At 48.7% G+C, this 20,786-nt stretch overlaps 1 protein-coding gene across 1 annotated transcript; it reads left to right on the top strand.

The window, feature by feature from the left end:
- Positions 1–2,885: 2,885 nt before the first annotated feature.
- LOC309358892 (solute carrier family 2, facilitated glucose transporter member 11-like) lies at positions 2,886–19,033 on the top strand. Its single transcript, XM_081892160.1, has 12 exons — positions 2,886–3,005; positions 5,730–5,828; positions 7,188–7,348; positions 8,591–8,715; positions 9,037–9,166; positions 9,314–9,462; positions 10,374–10,555; positions 11,686–11,982; positions 12,121–12,222; positions 13,881–13,956; positions 15,042–15,169; positions 17,947–19,033. The coding sequence occupies exons 1-12, from the start codon at positions 2,889–2,891 to the stop codon at positions 18,154–18,156; spliced, it is 1,776 nt and encodes a 591-aa protein (XP_081748286.1). The 5' UTR covers positions 2,886–2,888; the 3' UTR covers positions 18,157–19,033.
- The last annotated feature ends 1,753 nt before the right edge of the window (positions 19,034–20,786 follow it).

The raw sequence follows: 20,786 nt of genomic DNA, 5'->3' as shown, positions 1-20,786 counted from the left end.
TGCGAACTTTACCTCGGTCTAAGAATGGAATCTGAATGGTGAAAGGGCACCGGCAGCGGGAGGCCTCATTAGGGAAAGCGCACCTCGGTTTAAGAACGGTTTCTGTTTAAGAAAGGACTTCCGGAACAGATTAAGTTTGCAAACCGAGGTAGCACTGTACAGTATCAGAAACTTGTTCTGCTGTTTCACTGGTAAGCTTGCAGTAAACTGCAACCCCATTTCAGCCTCCTCCTTGCTGGAAGTCAAATGAAGCCCATTCTCTCTGAATCCCAACCTGTCTGTTCTCTTCTCCCAGACATTTTTTTTGGGGGGGGGAGGCCACTGTGTCCCATTAATCCTGGGGAGGCTTCTATAAACAGGACTTCAAGCTCTGATTGACAAGTTCCACGAATCATCAAAGTATTTTGTGTGAACTTGTAGAACGAAACCCGAGAATAAAGGAAGATCCCCACACGTTTGTGCTTGCTCTGTTTCTTGATTGTAGAATTATAGGGTTCGAAAGGGACCCCCAGCGGCCATCTAGTCCAACCCCTTGCAATGCAGGGGGTCTTATCACATACATGGAAGAAATCTCCAGTTCCTTTTTTTTATAATAATTTTTTATTAATTTTCCAATACAAAATAAAAAAACAAAACAATACAACATACACACATAAACAAACAAAAACATATAAACATGTATAATTTCAAATCCATTTTTCATGAACCTTATTTCTCAGACTTCCCCTTACCTCCCCATCTCTGCATCCTTATTTTAAATTTTTCCAACAACCCTTCGCACCAATTAGATAATTACTTATTTTCTTTTTAGATTTCTTCTCATAATTAATCAATCAAATACAGCTGTAATTCTATATTTTCCTTTCCCTTGACATTTTAGCACTCATCAATTTTACAACAATTCTTAAGATATACTTTGAATTTCTTCCAATCTTCTTCCACCGTCTCTTTCTCTTGGTCCCGGATTCTGCCAGTCATCTCCGCCAGACCCATAAAGTCGATCACCTTCGTCTGCCATTCTTCCAGCGTGGGTAGTTATTGTGTCTTGCAATACTTTGCTAAGAGAATCCTTGCTGCTGTGGTGGCGTACATAAAAAAAGTCCTATCCTTCCTTGACACCAATTGGCCGACCATGCCCAGGAGAAATGCCTCTGGTTTCTTATGAAAAGTACATTTAAGTACCTTCTTAATTTCATTATAAATCATTTCCCAGAAGGCCTTAATCTCCAGTTCCTGTTTTCAAAAGCACTTCAGAATGACCCCTTAAAGCATCAGCTGTGGAGCTGCCAGAGATGTCAAATAGGCCATATGTGAAGCCATCACCAGGCTTCACCTTGATCACCTAATATTGCAGCTGGATGCAAAAACGTGTGGAACATGCAGAACTGGCGAAACTTTTACCAGAAGAATAAGAAATCAAGACCACAAACTTTCAATAAAACAGTGATTGGAAACAGATAAGAACATTGGCAGGATTATTGCAATAACCTGCAGTTTTGTAAGAGTATAAATTTAAAGTGGATGAACAAATGAGCAAATTAAGTTAATTTGGATATGCAGAAGGTATTAAGAATAAATTTAAGGAACCGCAGAAAGAGGGGGAAGGGAGTCAAGTTTTGAAATGTTAAGATTGTAAAATTAGTGAAATATATAAACCTGAAAAGCATAGAAAAAAATTAAAAGGAAAAAAAAATAGTGCTGCTGTTACAGGGAACTTGCAGTGGGGGAATAGGGATTGGGTCCCTGTCGTGTGGGCCGAAGAAATCTCCAATCTGCCCTAGGGAGGGAGTGAATACAATAGGCTGGAGAAGGAGGGGAGAACCATTTTGGCTGGCAGACCCAGTTGCTGGGTCTTAGTAAGATCTTCCAAATACCGTACTTTCCCGTGTATAAGACTAGGGTTTTTTACTTTAAAATTACCCGTATTTTTCGCTCTATAAGACGCACCAGACCACAAGACGCACCTAGTTTTTGGAGGAGGAAAACAAGAAAAAAATTATTCTAAATCTCAGAAGCCAGAACAGCAAGAGGGATCGCTGCGCAGTGAAAGCAGCAATCCCTCTTGCTGTTCTGGCTTCTGGGATAGCTGCGCAGCCTGCATTCGCTCCATAAGACGCACACACATTTCCCCTTACTTTTTAGGAGGGAAAAAGTGAGTCTTATAGAGCAAAAAATACGGTATGTGGAAAAACTGTAGGTCGTCTTATACACGGGGCAATCTCCCCCCTATTTTCTTAAATTGGGGTTCCTAAAAATAGGGGACGTCTTATACATGGTGGCATTTAAAAAAAAAATATTAAGAATTTCAACATAACAAATTATCAAAACATATCTTCATTATTTCCCCCCATTTTTCCCCTCCCCCAAAAAGACCCTCCCTCCCCCCCAAGACTTCCCTCAGCTCCTTTCTCTGATTTTTCAACACATGTTATTCTCTGCATGTTGTAAAATATTAAAGATCCTTAAATTATGTCTGTTATGTTAACAATCAATAAATTTGTGTATGTTTATTCAAAATACATGGGGGCATCTTATACATGGGAAAATACGGTAAATATTCGGAATATTCTGCTTATGTAGAGCCTGGAATTTGCAGCGGGAAATTCTCTGCGGAGACTTCAGGTGCGACGGGCTGAGACCAAAACTGATGGGCAGCAGATAAGGCTGATGTCACCGGGCTGGGTGGGTGGGGAGGATGACGCCGGCAGCCAATGTGACTGGTCCTTGTGTCTCGATTTCACACCTGGGTGAGTTTTACCTTTTGCCCCATGAAGCTTTCTAGTCTTGGGCTGTGTATGTAATTAATGGTTGATCGAAACGGGCATGAAGGGCACAGCCGGGCAGTTAATTTTAACTCTGGTGTCATGGTTTCCGCCCAAGCAGCCCACATGGCAGCAAAGGAGCCGGAGACACACCTGCCCTTCCAGCCGGACTCCCTTTCCTCCTTTCCTTCCCCTCCGAAAGCTGCTTTCTGGTGCAGAATGGAGGGCCGGTTCTCTGGGCTGGTGAGTAACACGGGCTTTGTTAAGAGGGTGGTTACGGGAGGAGGAATTAGCTCCCAGGTTGATCTGCAAGAGCCCCCCCAGGAAGACGAGCGTTCCTTCTCAGACTCTGCTCAGTTGGGGGGACCAGATAGCTCATCTTCTCCAGCCCAGTCCAGCCCAGCCTGCCTACTCCTCAGCATGAATCACGAGGCTGTGGGTCAGTTGCCACGGTCACAGTCAGGGGGTCAGGATGCCCTCAACCTCATCCACCTCCCCCCCCCCCGTAGGGAGGTGTGCTGTCTCATCTGAAGGCCTGCCCTCCCCCCACATTATTTTGGTTTGGACCAGGCATAGGCAAAGTCCAGCCCTCCCAATGTCTGGGACTACAATTCCCATCATCCCTGACTACTGGTCCTGTCAGCTAGGGATGATGGGAATTGTAGTCCCAAACATCAGGAGGGCCGGAGTTTGCCTATGCCTGGTTTGGACCCAAGGGAGCTCTGGCTGGCAGTTCCTCAGAGCTTCCTTTTCTATTTCTGGAAGGTTCTAGAAGTCCTGATATCAGATGGTGCTAGCCACATCTGTCCAAACGTCTCTCCTCACACCCTCCCTGATCTTTGGCCTCATAATGTTAAAGCGTCAAACAAAAATGATCATTCCAAAAGCAAAGTTGAGCTCTCTTTTTCTCTGTGTGTGTGAGAGAAAGAGAGAAAAGCTAGCCAGCAACAAATCACACAGAGTCCATGAAGTTAACTCTTTATTAACAGAAACCAGGCCAGCTCAGAGGAGACAGGCACAACAACTCTTCTCAGTAGGTCTTGTTGTCCCTATGAGGCAGTTGCAAATGCTGAAGACATCCGCCTTCCCATAGCTAACTAAGTCTCCTCCTCTCCCGGGTCCTTCCCAAGCAATCTGAGCTCCTCTTTCTTCATAACTCTTCTGGTCCTGGGAGACGGGTGGGGAGGGGAGCTTGTTGCAGCAGGAGGGGGAGACACCCTGGCTTCTTCACCAGCCTGACTCATCTCTACCTCTTGGCCTCCCTCCTCTCTTGCTTCTGCCTCCGATTCTGGACTTCTCTCTGCTACAGACTCTCCCTGCTCACTAAACCCTGTTAGCTCTTCAGCTTCCGACACCTCTTCCTCCCAGGCTTCTCCCTCTGGCCACTCATCTTCGTCCCACCACCAATCCCCAAGCTCTGAGCCTTCTTCCCTTGGTGGTTCCCCAGCTGGTACCTCCCACCATTCCTCTGTGTCCAGCAGGTCCATGTCTGTGTGTGTGTGTGTGTGTGTGTGTGTGTGTGTGTGTATGGATGCTGAAGCCTTGACATCTGCATTTAGACTCAGGGTTGCATCCAGCTAAGACCCATTGCAACAAGGATCCATTAACTTCAGTGGGACTATTTGAGAAGGACTAGTGTTGGACACAAGTCTCATTCAGTCTGAAGAGGGTGACAGCAGACTGAATTAGATTTCCTCTGCAGGTCATCATGTGACATCCCTACAGAGGATTCTGGGAGGAAGAAGCAAAGTCTGATTACCATTAAAATAAAATAATAATAATAAAATAAAAATTCATTGCTTCTTCATGCCAGAATCTGAGGTGCCCAGTGGTCCATTTTAGAGGGTGTTTGTTGTGTGTGTGTGTGGGGGGGGGGTTCTCCCATTGTCAGGCTTCACGGAATCCTATCCCTCCCACGGTGGCAGCAAAGAAGCAGGTTAAAAAAAGAAGAGTTCTTACCAAGTAGTTTATTCAATAATCACAGTGAGAGACAACGGAATGCGGTCTCTCTCTAGATAATGGCATTGCTTCCAGTAAAGTCCCACCCCCCCACACACACCTCTACTGTTCTACGTCACCCCTGCGTTGCTAGTCTGAGCTTTCTGCCTTTGAGCTTTCTGTTCTACTACCCTCAATGTCATGGCCTTCTTACCAATGGGCACTAAGAGTGCGGGGCACCCGGTCGCCGGGCTCTCAGGGGTGCCAGGCTGAGAGTCCGGGACCCAAGAGTTGAGTCTGGGGAAGAGCCCTCCCGTCGGTCAGAGTGCTGCGCCGGGCTCTTCTGCTGTGGGTGGCTCTGTGCCACGAGTTTGGGGGCGACCAAGCCAGCGAGACGCTGAAGTGGCCGGCCAGCTCCACCCTCCTGCACACCTGGGACTGGGCAACCTGGGGTGGGGGGCGCCGGGCAGATCTTTGCGCCCGGTGCCGCATATACCTAAGACAGCCCTGCTCAATGCCCACCTAGTCTTGGAAGACGGGGTCAGGAATGCTTTCCAATGACACTGAGTCTGTCAGCGGTCTCTCCCCGGTGCTTCTTCTTCCTGCTGTTCCTCTCCTAATATTTCCCAGCTTCTCCCCTCTGAACTATGCCCTTCTGCAAACCGCTGTTCTAAATCTATACTGTCCTCCTGTTCTCAGAAAGGTTCAGGAGAGGGGGGACGACGGCTCACACCATTCCTCCTCAGTCCAGCCCCTGACACCCATGAACCAACACAACTGCCGTTGGTTTCTATATGCCAAAAATAAAAGAAATCTGCCATGCTACTCACATAGAAATCCAGCAAAAACGACTGGATAATCACTGAACACAATTTCATCCAACAGCAGGCCTGTGGTTCCCAAATACCACCCCTTCCCCTGCATCACCTCTGAGCACGGCCGCCTGAGATTTGAACCCATTTTCTATGGGCGCTTTGAGGAAGGGTGATCTTTCCTCCAGGCTCTTGTGTCTTTTGTCTCCCACCGCAGATTCGGCACCGGAAGTTTTACCAAATGATCCTCGTGCTGGGGATTGGTGGCAACCTCCAGATTGGCTACCAGATTTCTGTGATCAACTATCCCTCCATGGTAAGCAGCCCCTTAAGCAGCTGCACCCAGTGGAGGGGGTGAGCAGGAGCAATGACTGACCAGACAGCCTGCCTCCTCTCCACCAAGCGATGCTCACCTTGGTTCCATTTCATAGCTGCCTCCTGTTCATTCCGCAGTCCAGGAGGAAGCAGAAGGTGATGGAGGGACCCCTCTTTCCATAGGTTTAGTTGGTCAAACAGAATTGCTTTGCTGATGCCTCAGTCTGAGACTGGGGAGGAAGGGAACTGAATTGGGTTTAAGATTAACTCCCGCCCCCCTGGTTTATTCAGAAGGCTTTTAACCAGGGTAGCAGATGAGCTGCATCTTCAAAGCACATTTCCTGCCCAAAGAATCCCAGGAACTGTAGTTCATTAAGGGTGTTGGGAATTGTAGCTTCGTGAGGAGTAAACTATAGTTCCCATTATTCTTGGGCAGTGCCTTTGAAGGCAGTGCTTCCCCCCAGGGGGTACTCAAGAGTATGCAGTAGGGGCACCTCTCCTTTTTGTTAAAATGTGTGGCACTTACTGTAACAATTTCATGGTGATTACGGGCGCCTCTTTTTCTAGAAAAAAAGCACTGTTTGGAGGCACAGTGTATATACCAGTTCTAGCTGGGCTAAGCAGGAGCTGAGGCTTGCAGTAACTCTGAATGAGCTGATGGCCGTTTGCTTTAATTGGAGAGCACTGAGAAGTGTGTCTTCTTTGCCTGCTAGAAAGTCCCCAAAAAGAGTCCTTCCATTTGAGCAATGTTCTAAAATACTCTCTTGACATTTTGAAAATTTGCAATCTGTTTCTCTCAAGCGTAGAACTTGAGACAGGAATACAGCGGTACCTTGGTTCTTGAACGGCTTGGCTCCCAAACAAATCGGCTCCCAACCACTGCAAATCCGGAAGTAAATGTTTTGGTTTGCGAACGTTTTTTGGAAGCCAAACATCTGACGCAGCTTCCTGTAGGAAGCTCCTGCAGCTAATCGGAAGCCACACCTTGGTTTTCAAATGGTTTTGGGAGTTGAACAGATTGAGTTCGACAACCAAGGTAGCACTGTACTCATTTAGGAATAACAAACAACTTGACCGATGCTCTTTTCCCAAATCATGAGATTATGATGTATGCATTTTCCAAGGCTGAAATTTCTGTTTCATCTCATTTGCTGCTGGTTTGCAATTGAAATCTATGATACTTTTGGTATCTGAGCAGAGAAATAATCCCAAAATATCTTTTTGGGATGGGTAGGGAAGCAAACACTTTTAAAGGGTTTAGAAGTAATTCTGCATGATGATGATTGATGATGAAGCATTAGCTGATGCCTCAACTCCCCCTTCCTTCCTTCCTTCCTTCCTTCCTTTCCTCCCTCCCTAGTATATCAAGAAATTCATGAATGAGACCTGGCTTGAGCGCTCTGGCTCCCCGCTGCCTGAAGGTGCCCTCTTGTTCCTGTGGTCATTCATTGTGTCTATCTATGGGGCAGGAGGATTTCTGGGCTGCCTCTGCAGTGCCTACCTGACTGTAAAATATGGCAAGTATGTAATAGTCCAAACGGGTTGCTGGAAAAGAACTCTCTGAACTTTGGTACACATCCATCTTGCCCTCTGGCTCTGTGTTAAAACCTAGCTGCTGAGATATTCCCTGTTTGAGTTTTCTTACAGCTGAATTTAGGGAAGGGTGTGTGAGATCCTGGTGCATGAGAAATCCTGCTTCTCTTGGGACAGCTGTTATTTCTGGTGCCTCCTCTAGCGCTCTGCAGTCCAAGGCAGCCAGAGCCAGAATCAGTGCTGTCCCTACCCGGGAGTCAAATGCTGCAAAACAATGGCAAGGGAGGTGCTGGAAAAGGACAGAGTTATTCCTTCTCTCTCGGCAACCCCCTAAGCTATGGCTACCAGATTTTTTTCAATGAATTTGGGGACCCCCCTTCTTCTTTTTTGGAAGCTGAGTAGCAACAGGGAGTCAGTGAGGTGAGGCAAAAGACCCTGGGCCCAAGCACACATGCATATTGTATAAAGGTACAAAGCCCTTCTTTTACACCCTGTGAAATATAAATGCGCAGAGTTTTTAAAAACTGGGCAATGGCCGCCCGCCCGTTACTCCCAAGCCTCTCCCGATCAGTCAAAACAAAGGAGGAAGAGGGAAGGAGATCTGTACCACCAGACGTCCCCAGTTCCCCTTCGGAAACAGCAGCAGCAGCAGTCAGCAGCCCGGAGCCAGCCTGGTAGCGCAGTTGGCTCTGGCTGGCTTCAGGAGCTGCTCGCTGCCCGCTGCCGTGGCGCCCGCCATTTTTCCTCACCGGAAGTTCCGGCAAGGAAAAATGGCAGGCGCCATGGCAGCGGGCAGCTCCTGAAGCCAGCCAGAGCTGACGATGCCAGGTTTCCCAGGGACAGATTTGCAAATCTGGGGACATTCGGGGACGGACTTTGTCCAGGGACAGATTTGCAAATCCGGGAACTGTCCCCGGGAACCGGGGACATCTGGCAACCCTACCCTAAGCTCGCTTGCTGTCCTTGGCTGCAGTGGAAGATGCTGCCTTCCCATGGCCAGTGCACACAGAAGCTTCTGCCTTTGGAAATGATGGCAGGGCACATTGTCCTTGGTCTCAGGCAGCAAAATGTCCTGGGCTGGCCCTGGCAGGAAGGCTGTTCTCCACTGGCTTAGGAAGCTCTGAACAAATTGGGGCTTGTCAGAGGTTCTGCAACAGGCCAGATGTGAGTGATGTCCCTCCTGCTCTCCGCATCTCCACTGCCACCCCATTTCTGTGCCTTCGGATGCAGGAAGAGGACCATGCTGGGGACTGACCTGCTCATCCTCGCGACGGCTCTGCTCGTGGCCTTCAGCAAGAGAGCCAAGTCCTTCGAGATGATCCTGATTGGGCGGTTCCTCTTTGGCGTGAGCGCCGGTAAGGTCTTGGGGCATCATCGCGGTCGCCTGGTGAGGACTCCAGAGCCCAGGCGTTGCCGTCAGCTGGCAAAGGGGCAGCTCCCCACTGAAACCTCCCAACTCTCCTCTCCGTTTGAAGGGAGCAAGGGGCTTGCACCACATTTGGCAATGTGCAGGGGCCGTTGGACAACCATTCTGGGGCAGATGGGTGGGTGGATTGGGTTCATACGTCCGTGGTCTCTTCGGTTCAGCTCATGGCCACATCAGCCCTTTTTCTCTGGGTGCTTCTCTCCATTTTGACTCTGTCTCTCTCTTGCCCTTCTCTCCTCCCATGCCCCAGGCTTTTGCTTGACCATCCACCCCCAATATGCCGGAGAAGTTTCGCCCAAGAAGCTCAGAGGCTTTGCAAATGCCACGTCCGCCTTCTTTTGGTCCTTGGGGAAATCCTTGGGCCAAATCCTGGGGCTCAGGTACTTGCACCTCCTGGGGTGGATAGAAGGCTCCCTTTCTCTGGCTGGGCCACGGTACCAGCTCTCTGACCGCCGCCTCCTGAGCCTGGACCGAGTGCTCTGATCCCACGTGAAGCCTCACCTGATCCTCCTTCTCCTCCTCTGCAGGGAGTGCCTGGGCACAGAGTCCTCCTGGCCTTCGCTCCTGGCCTTCATCGGGGCCACAGCCTTCCTCCAGCTGCTAACTCTGCCCTTCTTCCCCGAATCTCCTCCGTACCTCTTGATCCAGAAGGGAAACGAAGGGGCCTGCGTGAAGGGTGAGGCCTCCATGGACTGCCCTGGGGAGATAGGGGGGTAGACAACAGGAAGGAGGGGAGAGAGACTAGGCAGCATCTTGGCCAACGCTTCATCTCTCACATACACATTTTCCAGGGGGAAAAGTGGGGTTCTTGAGGTGGAAGGGGTGGTTTAAAATCTCATTGGGCCTGCCAGTTCTTCACAACAACCCCCACCCCATACTTATTGTTAGAAGTGGCATTGGAATTGCTTGATTTTACCTTGGACCGCCCTAGCCTACAGGATCCAGACATCCACATAGGTCCCGATGCCAGGACCCTCCTGGCAGCACCTACACAATCCCCCTCCGCTTGCCAAGGTCTGCTGCGTTGCCCCCTCCTTTGGCTCCGAGGGCTGTGGCTTTCTTGCTCTTTATTCAGCTCATAGTGGTGAGGAGGAATGGAAGTTTCCCCAGAATGTCTGCTTTATATACACTATTTACACAATGGGCCCCACCTGATTGGCTAATTCCGGGATTCACCTGTAGGCCAATCTGGTTGCGGATTCACTTCCACCTGGAGCTGGATTGGGTGGCTCCTGTGGACCAATCAGACTGCTGCATTCTGGATCCTATTGTTCTAGGACCAATCAGACTGCTGCATTCTGGATCCTATTGTTCTAGGACCAATCAGACTGCTGCATTCTGGATCCTATTGTTCTAGGACCAATCAGACTGCTGCATTCTGAATCCTATTGTTCTAGGACCAATCAGGCTGCTACATTCTGGATCCTATTGTTCTAGGACCAATCAGACTGCTGCATTCTGAATCCTATTGTTCTAGGACCAATCAGACTGCTGCCTTTTGGATCCTATTCAACTCAGTACATAACAACTCCCTCCTGGATTTGTCAGTAAGTCTGGCTCCTTCCTCTTCTCCCCACCCTCTCCCAGCCATGCACCAGCTCTGGGGCCAAGAAGATCACCAGCAGGAGCTCAGTGACCTGAAGCAGGAAGCGGAAAACAGCACCAAAGTCCTGAGTGCGAGAGAGCTGCTCAGAGACCAGTCCCTTCGCCGGCAGCTGTACATCCTCGTGGCGGTCGTCGTCACCCTCCAGCTCTGCGGCATCAACGCAGTTGAGTTATAAAGGCTCCCCTTGGCTGCAACAATGCTCAGCCCTGCCTTTGGGTTTGGAAGGACTCAGCTACATTGGCAAAGAAAAAGCGCTTTACGCGCGTTGTTTGTGCATTCTAACACGGTGACACCAGGTGGCGCTGTGGAGTTCCGTTTGTGCTAACCCGATTTTTCATGCAAAGTTTGCAACGGCGTTTAACTGAAACGCTTCTTTGATGTGTCTAGATCCACAGACAGAAAACAAGCACAGCTAAGGAAGAAAAGGTGTAGACTGGATCACCCAACTGACAGGGCTGGGAGGAAGAAGAGGATAATGGGTGATAGAAGCAATGGGTTTACACTGCAGATTGGCAGACTGAGGTTTAGCATCAGAAACGCTTCTGAATGCTAATGATCTCCAGAAATGGAAAGGAGCCTTGATGGGTTGGGAAGGCTGCCAAGTATAGCTGAAGGCAGCAGCCAGAGGACAGGGCCTCTCTTTCCAATACCGTCTCTCTTACCAGTGTTTTGACACATGAAGCTTAACAATCTTCTCTGCTAATATTTTACTTGGGTGCCTGATCAGTGGCGATGCAGGAGACGGGCTCTTTAGATGCAAACAGGCATTCTAGCCTGGGTAGAATTCACATTTCCATGGGGTGCCAGCTGGAGGCATGTGTGAAGGTTCAGGTGTGAAAGTGCTCCGAGCTGGCTGCCCTGAAGACTCACCTGGGTGTGGGGGGGGGCACCTGCAACCTTAGCCCAAGGCAGCCAAAGTGCAGGAAATCTGTATCTGAACACATGAAACTCTCCCTTGATGACAGGCTTCTTTGCCCATTTGCTTTGGTTGCCTTAATCTTAAAGCCAGCTGTTGTAAGACCAAGTTGGCAAAGTGTGCAATGCCCCCCCCAGAGGTGGGAGCGGCCAACAAGAACCCCTTTTGACCTCTTTTTTCCTTTCTCCTGTGATGAGGCTGCATTTTAATATTTTAATATTTCAATATTTTAATGTTGTATTTTAATCTTGTTTTTAAGTTGTATTCATTCAACTTGTTTTTATTATTGCTTGTTAGCCGCCCTGAGCCCGGCCTTGGCTGGGGAGGGCGGGGTATAAATAAAAATTATTATTATTATCTCCTTCCTTTCTCCACAGGTCTATTTCTACACTTTTGAAGTCTTCCGCACAGCCGGTTTTGCAGAGGACCTCCTCCCTTATGTCTCGCTGGGCGTAGGCTTCTGTGAGCTCCTCTCCTCCTTCCTCTGTGTAAGACCCTTTCCCTTTTTTTCTGCCATTTTCCACCGAGGCGCAAGAGTGTGGAGCTCCTTTCCTCCTTCCCCATTGGTGTACCGCCTGGTACCGTCTCTTCACGCCGGCCATAGGCTGCTGCAGATGCACCTCTTTGCTCCAGCCTTTTGGAAATGGAAGAACCATTTTCTTGTCTCTTCCCTGGTGTGTGTTTAGAGGGGTCATCATTTCAATTGAACTATGTTTCCATAGGCTGTAACATGCCCTGAGGCCTCATGGTGAAGACAGAGTAAGAATTGCAATAAATAATGATGGTGATAATTACTCTTCCCCCTTCTTCAGATTCTGACAATTGAGAGATTTGGACGGCGGACCCTCCTGTGGCAGGGCTGTGGCATGATGGCGCTTGTCCTTTTTCTCCTCACAGTTACTCTCTCAGTACAGGTAAGAGCCAAGGACATATACTGCCTCGGGCGCCGGATTAAGTCAACCGGCGGGCCTGATTAGGCATGTCCAAAATGGATTTTAGGCATGCCTGGTTTAACAGATACCTGCCAGAGTGTATTCAAAAAGCCCCCAAAGTCCAAAGACAATTGGAAAGCTTTTCCCATTTCCTTCCTCCTTGCAGAGGAATACAGTGGTACCTCGGGTTAAGAACTTAATTCGTTCTGGAGGTCCGCTCTTAACCTGAAAGTGTTCTTAACCTGAGGTACCACTTTAGCTAATGGGGCCTCCCAACGCTGCGTGATTTCTGTTCTCATCCTGAAGCAAAGTTCTTAACCTGAGGTACTATTTCTGGGTTAGCAGAGTCTGTAACCTGAAGCGCATGTAACCCACTGTAGTTGAGGTCAATTTGGGAGAGTCAGAAAAATGGCTTCAGGGTTGTTCTCCTGTACTATTTCAGACATGTGGCTTATACAGTTCTGTATGTGTTTGCCTTCTACATTTATGAATGTTTATTCAATATCTGAGACTTTAGAATTCTTATAACACAAGAGAGAGAAATGAAGCAGGGAGCTGTGAGACCCCCACGTACACCAGGGCCAGCCTGCCCATGAGGCAATGTGAGGCAGCTGCTCACGGTCTCCTTTGCTTCTTGCCCTGCTCCTCTCTAGACTCCCCAACACACCCTTCTGAAGTTAAGGCACAAGACAGGTGTTGATCATCATGTGAGCTGCGCACAGGTGGGCTGCATGCAAGCTGTCCTGTGGAGCCTCCTTTTTTTGAGACAAATATGCAAGCTAGGCAGATACATTTTGGGCTGTGACCTTTACACACCTTCGGTCCCGAGATCGTGGGGTGGTACAAAGTTATTTTGGCACCTGTTTCCACCGCGTCATTTTCCCCTTGCACAGTGTATGACGAAGGAGACAAAAGGTCTCAGGGACAAAGAGTACAGACAGGACACCGCCGACTACCGAGACCGCAAAAGGTTAGACAGAGGGAACGATGTTCCAACAGTCGTGGCTTGTCTGGGGGGGTGTACCCCGCACCCCAGGGTCACGTGTGCAGGCAGATTGTGGCTGCCTCCTGGTGGGGAGTGCGCTCCCTCCGGACCCCACTGCCCACTCCGCGATATCCCTACACCCTTCAGTGCTCCATGGCTTCTCTAAATCACCTCTAGTCGCCTCCGTCAGCAGCAACAACAAAAAGTAGGAAGGGGTGCCATTTTCTGTTTTGCGTCCAGCAGCAAAACAACCCTGTCCCCCCTCCCCAAGTCTTCAGCAGACTCCTTCTGTTTCAACCTCTAAACGCCTACTGATAGGCGGGAAATTGGGAATACGCAATAGTTAGCTGATTTCTGGTTTTAACATGGTGCCTATTGCATGGCTTTGTGTCCAGTTGTTGCAAACTGCTTTGATGGTTTCTTTACGAAATAGTGGCAGTGGCGTAGCGTGGGGGTGCAGGGGGGGCCGCACCGGGTGCAACATCTGGGGTTAGGGTTAGGGGGCGCAAATCCACGGGTTAGGGGGCACAAATTACTTGCCTTGCCCCGGGTGCTGACAACCCATGCTACGCCACTGAATAGCGGCGTATGGTTTTTTTAATACCCAGTCTGAATTCATTGGCACCTGTCCTTTTTCCTCTCCTCCCTTCCCTAGAACAAAACCCACTGGGCGTCGTACTGCAGCGTCACTCTGGTTTTCCTCTTTGTTCTGTTCTTTGGAATCGGACCGAGTAAGTAGAGGATGTCGGAACATACCTGGGGGGCACACGCAGCCCCCGGGATGAGACAAACCTCTCCAGGCGTCTTCCTAATTAAGCGCAGCCCAGGACATCCATAAATCTTCAGTCCCGGCATGCAAAAGCTCTACATATCAGAAGACTATGTGCACTCTCACTCTGCAGAGTATAGCAGAAACGAAGTGGAGCTTGGTGTGTGCATTCTAAGTATTTATTAAGCAATATATACAGCACAAGGGACGCGGGTGGCGCTGTGGGTTAAACCACAGAGCCTAGGACTTGCCGATCAGAAAGTTGGCAGTTTGAATCCCCGTGATGGGGTGAACTCCCGTTGCTCGGTCCCTGCTCCTGCCAACCTAGCAGTTCAAAAGCACGTCAAAGTGCAAGTAGATAAATAAGTACCACTACAGCGGGAAGGTAAACGGCATTTCCGTGCACTGCTCTGGTTCGCCAGAAGCGGCTTAGTCATGCTGGCCACATGACCCGGAAGCTGTACGCCGGCTCCCTCGGCCAATAAAGCAAGATGAGCACCGCAACCCCAGAGTCGACCACGACTGGACCTAATGGTCAGGGGTCCCTTTACCTTTACCTATATACAGCACAAAGCAATCATGGCGTCCTCTCAGTTGTTCTCCAAGAGAGAGAGAGAGAGAGAAAGAAACAGTACAAAAGTACAGTACAACGGAAGAGAGATAAGACTGACTTCCATTCTCACACTTTCCAAGCCTAGAAAGTAAACACTGACATGTGATGTAACAATCACACATCCAGCAACGGAGGAGTGAAATGCTAACAGAGGAGGCCTTTACCCTGGCAGGGCTGGGGGCAACTGCTCCTGGTTGGGGAGGGTGGGGGTCTCACCTCCAGGTGTGAGTTGCAAGGTCCTGCTAGGCAACAGCACTGAGGAAGGGGAATAATTGCATTAAGGCCAGACCCAGGAACATGCCAAAACCCCAAGCATTTCTCAGTCGGTAGAACAGGAGCCCCCATGTTGAGCAATAGATTCCTGCTGGACTAGATTACTCTTCCAACTCTACAATGCCATGATTCCCTGTGTCTTTCCCTCCCTCCTGCCTCAGATGGAGCCTCCATGTCTGTCATGATGGAAATCTTCAGCCAGTCTTCCAGACCAGCAGCTTTCCTGATTGGCGGCTGCCTGAATTGGGCCGGCCTCTTTGTCATTGGAATCACCTTCCCATTTGCTGTGGTCAGTGTCTGTCAGGTTCATACACACACACACACACACACACACACACACACACACACCTCCTTCCAGCCTTCCTTCCTGTTGCCACGGCTTCTGCCTTCTCTCTGTGGCCCCAATAATGCTGAGGCAACACAGGCGAGCGAGCGGGGTATAAATAATAAAATTATTGTTGTTATTCTTATATGGCCCCATGCTCAAGAGAGCAGCCTGGTGCTGCCCCAAGGGCAAGGAGATATGTGCATGACTCCTATGGCATCTGTAGTGTCTCTCTGGATAACCATTTCCTCAGAATAGCTTCAGGAGTCCCCCTCCCTCAGCTACACACCTTGGCAATGGAACCCAGTGTGGTGCTGTGCAGGGGGAGCCAATGTGGTTCAGGTATGGTTGCTGGACTCCAAACCACACCAGTCCTGGCAGGCAGCAGGGCCAACGGCCAGGGATGAGGTGGCCTGCAGACCATATCATCTCGCTACCCCCTGGGGTATGGATAGGCGGCTGGTTGTGGAGCCTCGGCCCAGTATACCTGAAGGAGCATCTCCACCCCCATCGCTCAGCCCAGACACTGAACTCTAGATCCGAGGGCCTTCTGGCGGTTCCCTCACTGAGAGAAGTTAGGTTACAGGGAACCAGACAGAGGGCCTTCTCGGTAGTGGCACCCTCCCTGTGGAACGCCCTCCCATCAGATGTCAAGGAAATAAACAATCTGACTTTTAGAAGACATTTGAAGGCAGCCCTGTTTAGGGAGGTTTTTAAAGTATTGTGTTTTTAATATTCTGTTGGGAGCCGCCCAGAGTGGCTGAGGAAACACAGCCAGATGGGCAGGGTATACATAAATTATGATTATGATTATTACCATAGGCCATACTGGCTGACCATGGCTGACCAGTTGCACATTATCCCATCACCTGGAGCTCCTGAGGTGCAGGATGACATGAAAAGCACCTCTAAGTATGTAAAAATGGGTCAAGGGCTGAACATGACCTGCCCCTATTTGCATAATGACCAAGTAACTTTCACACCAGGTTCAGTGCTCTGAGTGGGCTGCCGCAGTGCAGGAAGCCACTGAGCCTGAGGCTGTCAGCTAAGAGCCCCCAGGAGAAATTCCTGTACCAACAGGGCCTGTCAGGCCAGAGATGGGCCTCTCCCAGGTACCTTCTCCTGAGGAGCCTTACCAGTCCAGCAGCACAGGGAGCACCTCAAGGAGGAAGGCCCATCTTCAGGCCCTTTAAGTATTTAGAGTTCTCCACAAAGGGGTTATCTGAAATGTTGGTGGTATAGTGGTTAACATAGCTGCCTTCCAAGCAGTCGACCCGGGTTCGATTGACGGCCAACACAGTATTTTCCCTCAGCCTCTTAGGGACGTGGGTGGCGCTGTGGGTTAAACCACAGAGCCTAGGACTTGCCGATCAGAAGGTCGACGGTTCAAATCCCCGTGGCGGGGTGAGCTCCCGTTGCTTGGTCCCTGCTCCTGCCAACCTAGCAGTTCAAAAACACGTCAAAGTGCAAGTAGATAAATAGGTACCACTCTGGCGGGAAGGTAAACGGCTTTTCCGTGTGCTGCTCTGGTTCAACAGAAGTGGCTTAGTCATGCTGGCCACATGACCCAGAAGCTGTATGCCGGCTCCCTCGACCAGTAAAGCGAGATGAGCGCTGCAACATCAGAGTTGGCCACGACTGGACCTAATGGTTAGGGAGTCCTTTTACCTTTACCTTTACAAAGGGGTTATGTCTGTTCTCGGGCTTTGTTGGAGCCACTTGCTCCCATGGAACTCTCCGTGGTCCTGCAACACCTGACCTGTGTTGCTGCTGCTATCAGGCCTTAACACCAGGGCAGTCTCCCTGAGAGGTAACTAGACACAATGTTAAACACAGTGTTGTGGTTCATGTTGTTGTTGTTTTAATTAAATTAATTTAATAATAATAATAATAATAATAATAATAATAATAATAATAATAATAATACAATTTATTTATACCCCACCCATCTGGCTAGGATTCCAGCCACTCTGGGCGGCTTCCAACAAAAGATTAAAATACAATAATTCATCAGATATTAAACAGGGCTGCCTTCAGATGCCTCCTAATTAGGAGTTGTGAGGGTGGAGAATCCAGACCAGGAGTAGGACGTGGGAAGAGGGAGTTTCAACCTTTCCCTCCAGAGAGCCAGTGTGGTGTAGTGGTTAAGAGCAGTAGTCTCGTAATCTGGGGGACCGGGTTCGCATCTCCGCTCCTCCACATGCAGCTGTTGGGTGACCTTGGGCCAGTCACACTTCTTTGAAGTCTCTCATCCCCACTCACCTCACAGAGTGTTTGTTGTGGGGGAGGAAGGGAAAGGAGATTGTTAGCCGCTTTGAGACTCCTGAAGGGGAGTGAAAGGCGGGATATCAAATCCAAACTCTTCTTCTTCTTTCCCTCCTGAAATCAATCCAACCCCCTCTGGGGGGGTGGGAAACAAATGGGGACATTGGGAAGTGATTTTTGGTGGGGAAATTCTTCAGGAGGAAAGGGTTGCACCTGTGCACCATGGCCACTATTGAGAAGAGAAGAAAACGATGAGAGAAAATCACGCTGTCTAGTCTCGCCCTCATCTCTCTCCTGATTCCCCTCCCCTGTGTCTGAATCCCAGCTTCAAGTGCTTGCAGACCCCTCTCCCTTCTGGCCAACGCAGTAGCCTTGGCTGTGACACCATGTGGCCAAAACTGGACAAAGGACACAAAGAGGGCATGTTCAAGGGGTTGCTCATTGCACTCTCTCCCCCACCCCCATCTTATTTCCAGGATGCTCTCGGCCCTTTTTGTTTCCTCCTCTTCATGGCTGTTCTTGTGGGGTCAGGAATCTTCTTCTACCTTTTCCTCCCAGAGACGAAAGGGAAGTCCATTGTGGAAATCACAGAGGAATTCAGCAGCCCATCACCTTTTCAGAAGAGACTAACTTCTGCCCTTCGGACAGGCTTCCGGGATGACCTCTCTGCCTACACCAGCTTCTGAGCTCAGCAGCCAAGGGAGAACTTGAAACTAGGAGGCTCTCAACCTGGGCAGGTTTTCAATTGATATTCACACCAGCAAGAGGCACAACACTCCCTTTTAAACACACACAGACACCCTCTCTGTGGTCTTTCACTGTCTGTGCCCCTCCAGCCCACCTTCACAACTGATGGGGGCCTTCCTCCCCCTGCCCTCATGGTCAATAGCTACACACAAGTTCAAAGAGTCCTCTTGGAAATGACACCAGCTGATTTCTTTTAAGCTGAAGCAAAGGCCACTTCCTAGCCATCACTGTAGGTCAGAGACAGTTTCAGACGGTACGCAATGGACCTCCCCCTCTTTCTTCTCCCCTGAAGAGACTTGAGCTATTGCTTGGGAGGCAAAATCCAATATGCACTCCAAGAAATTTAGGGACACTAGAAGGAAGACCTTGTTGTGACTGGGGTGGGCTGTCCAGAGCATCTGCCTAAGGCAGGGGTCAACAATTTTTTTCAGCAGGGGGCCGATCCACTGTCCCTCAGACCTGGTTGGGGGCCGGTCTATATATATTTTTTTGGGGGGGGGGAATGAATGAATTCCTATGCCCCACAAATAACCCAGAATTGCATTTTAAATACAGTGGTACCTCGGGTTAAGTACTTAATTCGTTCCAGAGGTCCGTTCTTAACCTGAAACTGTTCTTAACCTGAAGCACCACTTTAGCTAATGGGGCCTCCCACTGCCGCCGTGCCGCTGGAACACGATTTCTGATCTCATCCTGAAGCAAAGTTCTTAACCTGAAGCACTATTTCTGGGTTAGTGGAGTCTGCAACCTGAAGCGTATGTAACCTGAAGCATACGTAACCCGAGGTACCACTGTAAAAGCACACATTCCACTCATGTAAAACACCAGGCAGGCCCCACAAATAACCCAGAGATGCATTGTAAATAAAAGGACACATTCTACTCATGTAAAAACCTGCTGATTCCTGAACTGTCCGCGGGCCAGATTTAGAAGGCAATTGAGCCAAATGCGGCCCCTGGGCCTTAGTTCACCTACCCATGGTCTAAGGTGTGGTAGCATCCTGAATAGGAGGAATCTTTCTGCTAGGGTTTCTCCTCCTCCACCCTTTGCTCTGACTTGCCGGCTGACTGAAATATGGATATTTGATCTGTGCTGGGGGTTACGGAGGCTGATTCAACAGGTATTCTTTCCTCAGTTGACTTTGTGTTTTCCTAATAGAGGTCTTGTTCATAATTTTTTGTGGATAATTAAACGTGACTTTGGTACTGCAGTGTGTGTTTTTTGTAATGAGTTTTAGTCAAATGTTCTCTCTGAGCCAGCAGGCATGTGGCTGGCAAGACAAGAATGTTACTTGCCCAAAAATGGAAAGAAGCAGAAGTCCCAATAAAGGAAGAATGGATACAAAACTTATGGAATATGCAGAAATGGCAAAACTTACCAGAAAAATATGAAATCAATATAACAAATATATATAAGAATGGAAATGGTTTATTGAATATTTGAATATTTAAAAAGAGAATCCCCTGCCAAGCATGTTCCATTTTCCATTAGAGATTATTTCGCTGGGAACCATTTTGCTGGGAAATTTTGTGTCCATAAGATGACCAAATTCTATCTCAATTAATATTTTGCACATAGTTGATTCTACACCGTTTGACGTAGCAGGAACATTGACCATAAGTTGTTCTAAAGCGGTCAACTCTCGGTCTGCCCGAATGCATGGCTTTAACAGAAAAACAATAGAGTGAAATGAAACCATGACCAAGTTATATTGGGAAGAGCCTAAATCTGTTCTTTATATAGGGAGAACCATTTCCATTAAAATTCCGGGAGTCTATATAGACCTGCTTGTTCCCAGCCTTCCCAATCCATCGTATCTCCAACTTCACAAAACGTGGGGTGGTATCTAAGTAGAAGCAGGGGAGTTGCTCAATCTACCGTAGCTAGTTGCATTCCCCCTGTTTGAGTAGAGTCTAGGGTTTCAGAGCATGTGCAGAGTTCCATGCAGAATAGAGGTTGGGGGAGAGGGAGATTATATTTGGTCACCCAGATGGATGGTTCCAAGGAGACAAACGAGCTGAGGGGATGCCCCACATTTATGGGAATTTGGGACAAGTAAAAAGTGTCTTCTTCGTGGAAATGGATTCTTGTTTGGGTCAGCAGCAAGGGAAGTTCCACCTCTGATGTAAGAGGTAGTCAATAAAAATGTACATAGAGACTGTTTCTAACTCACAAATGATTTTGTGCATTACAAAGTAGATTCTGATCAGTTGGAGCATTGTAAAAAAAGGAAACAAAAACCTGATATAACTTCCTATTCTGTGGATGCTGAATCACAGACACTACAGGTGGTGCTGTTGGTTACCTCAGAAAATAGGCTTCGTTGAGATAAAAAGAAGATAAAGTCCCGACCAGAGACGAATAGTTGATGAAGATGTTGGACTATGCCGAAATGGCAAAAATGACCGGGAAAATCAAAAACCAGGAAGATAGAAAGTTTAATAAGGAATTGGAGGGGGGTATAATTTACTTAAGAGAACACTGTGAACAACCAAAAATCCTTTGGCAGGATTTGAGTAAGGCTTGTAACATATTAAAAACTAAGGTAAAAATGGATTGTTTTAAGAAA

This window comes from Podarcis melisellensis (assembly GCF_964234715.1).
Source record: "Podarcis melisellensis genome assembly, chromosome: 16".
In the NCBI taxonomy this organism is placed as follows: Eukaryota; Metazoa; Chordata; class Lepidosauria; order Squamata; family Lacertidae; genus Podarcis; species Podarcis melisellensis.
This window is presented reverse-complemented; position numbering and strand designations above follow the sequence as displayed.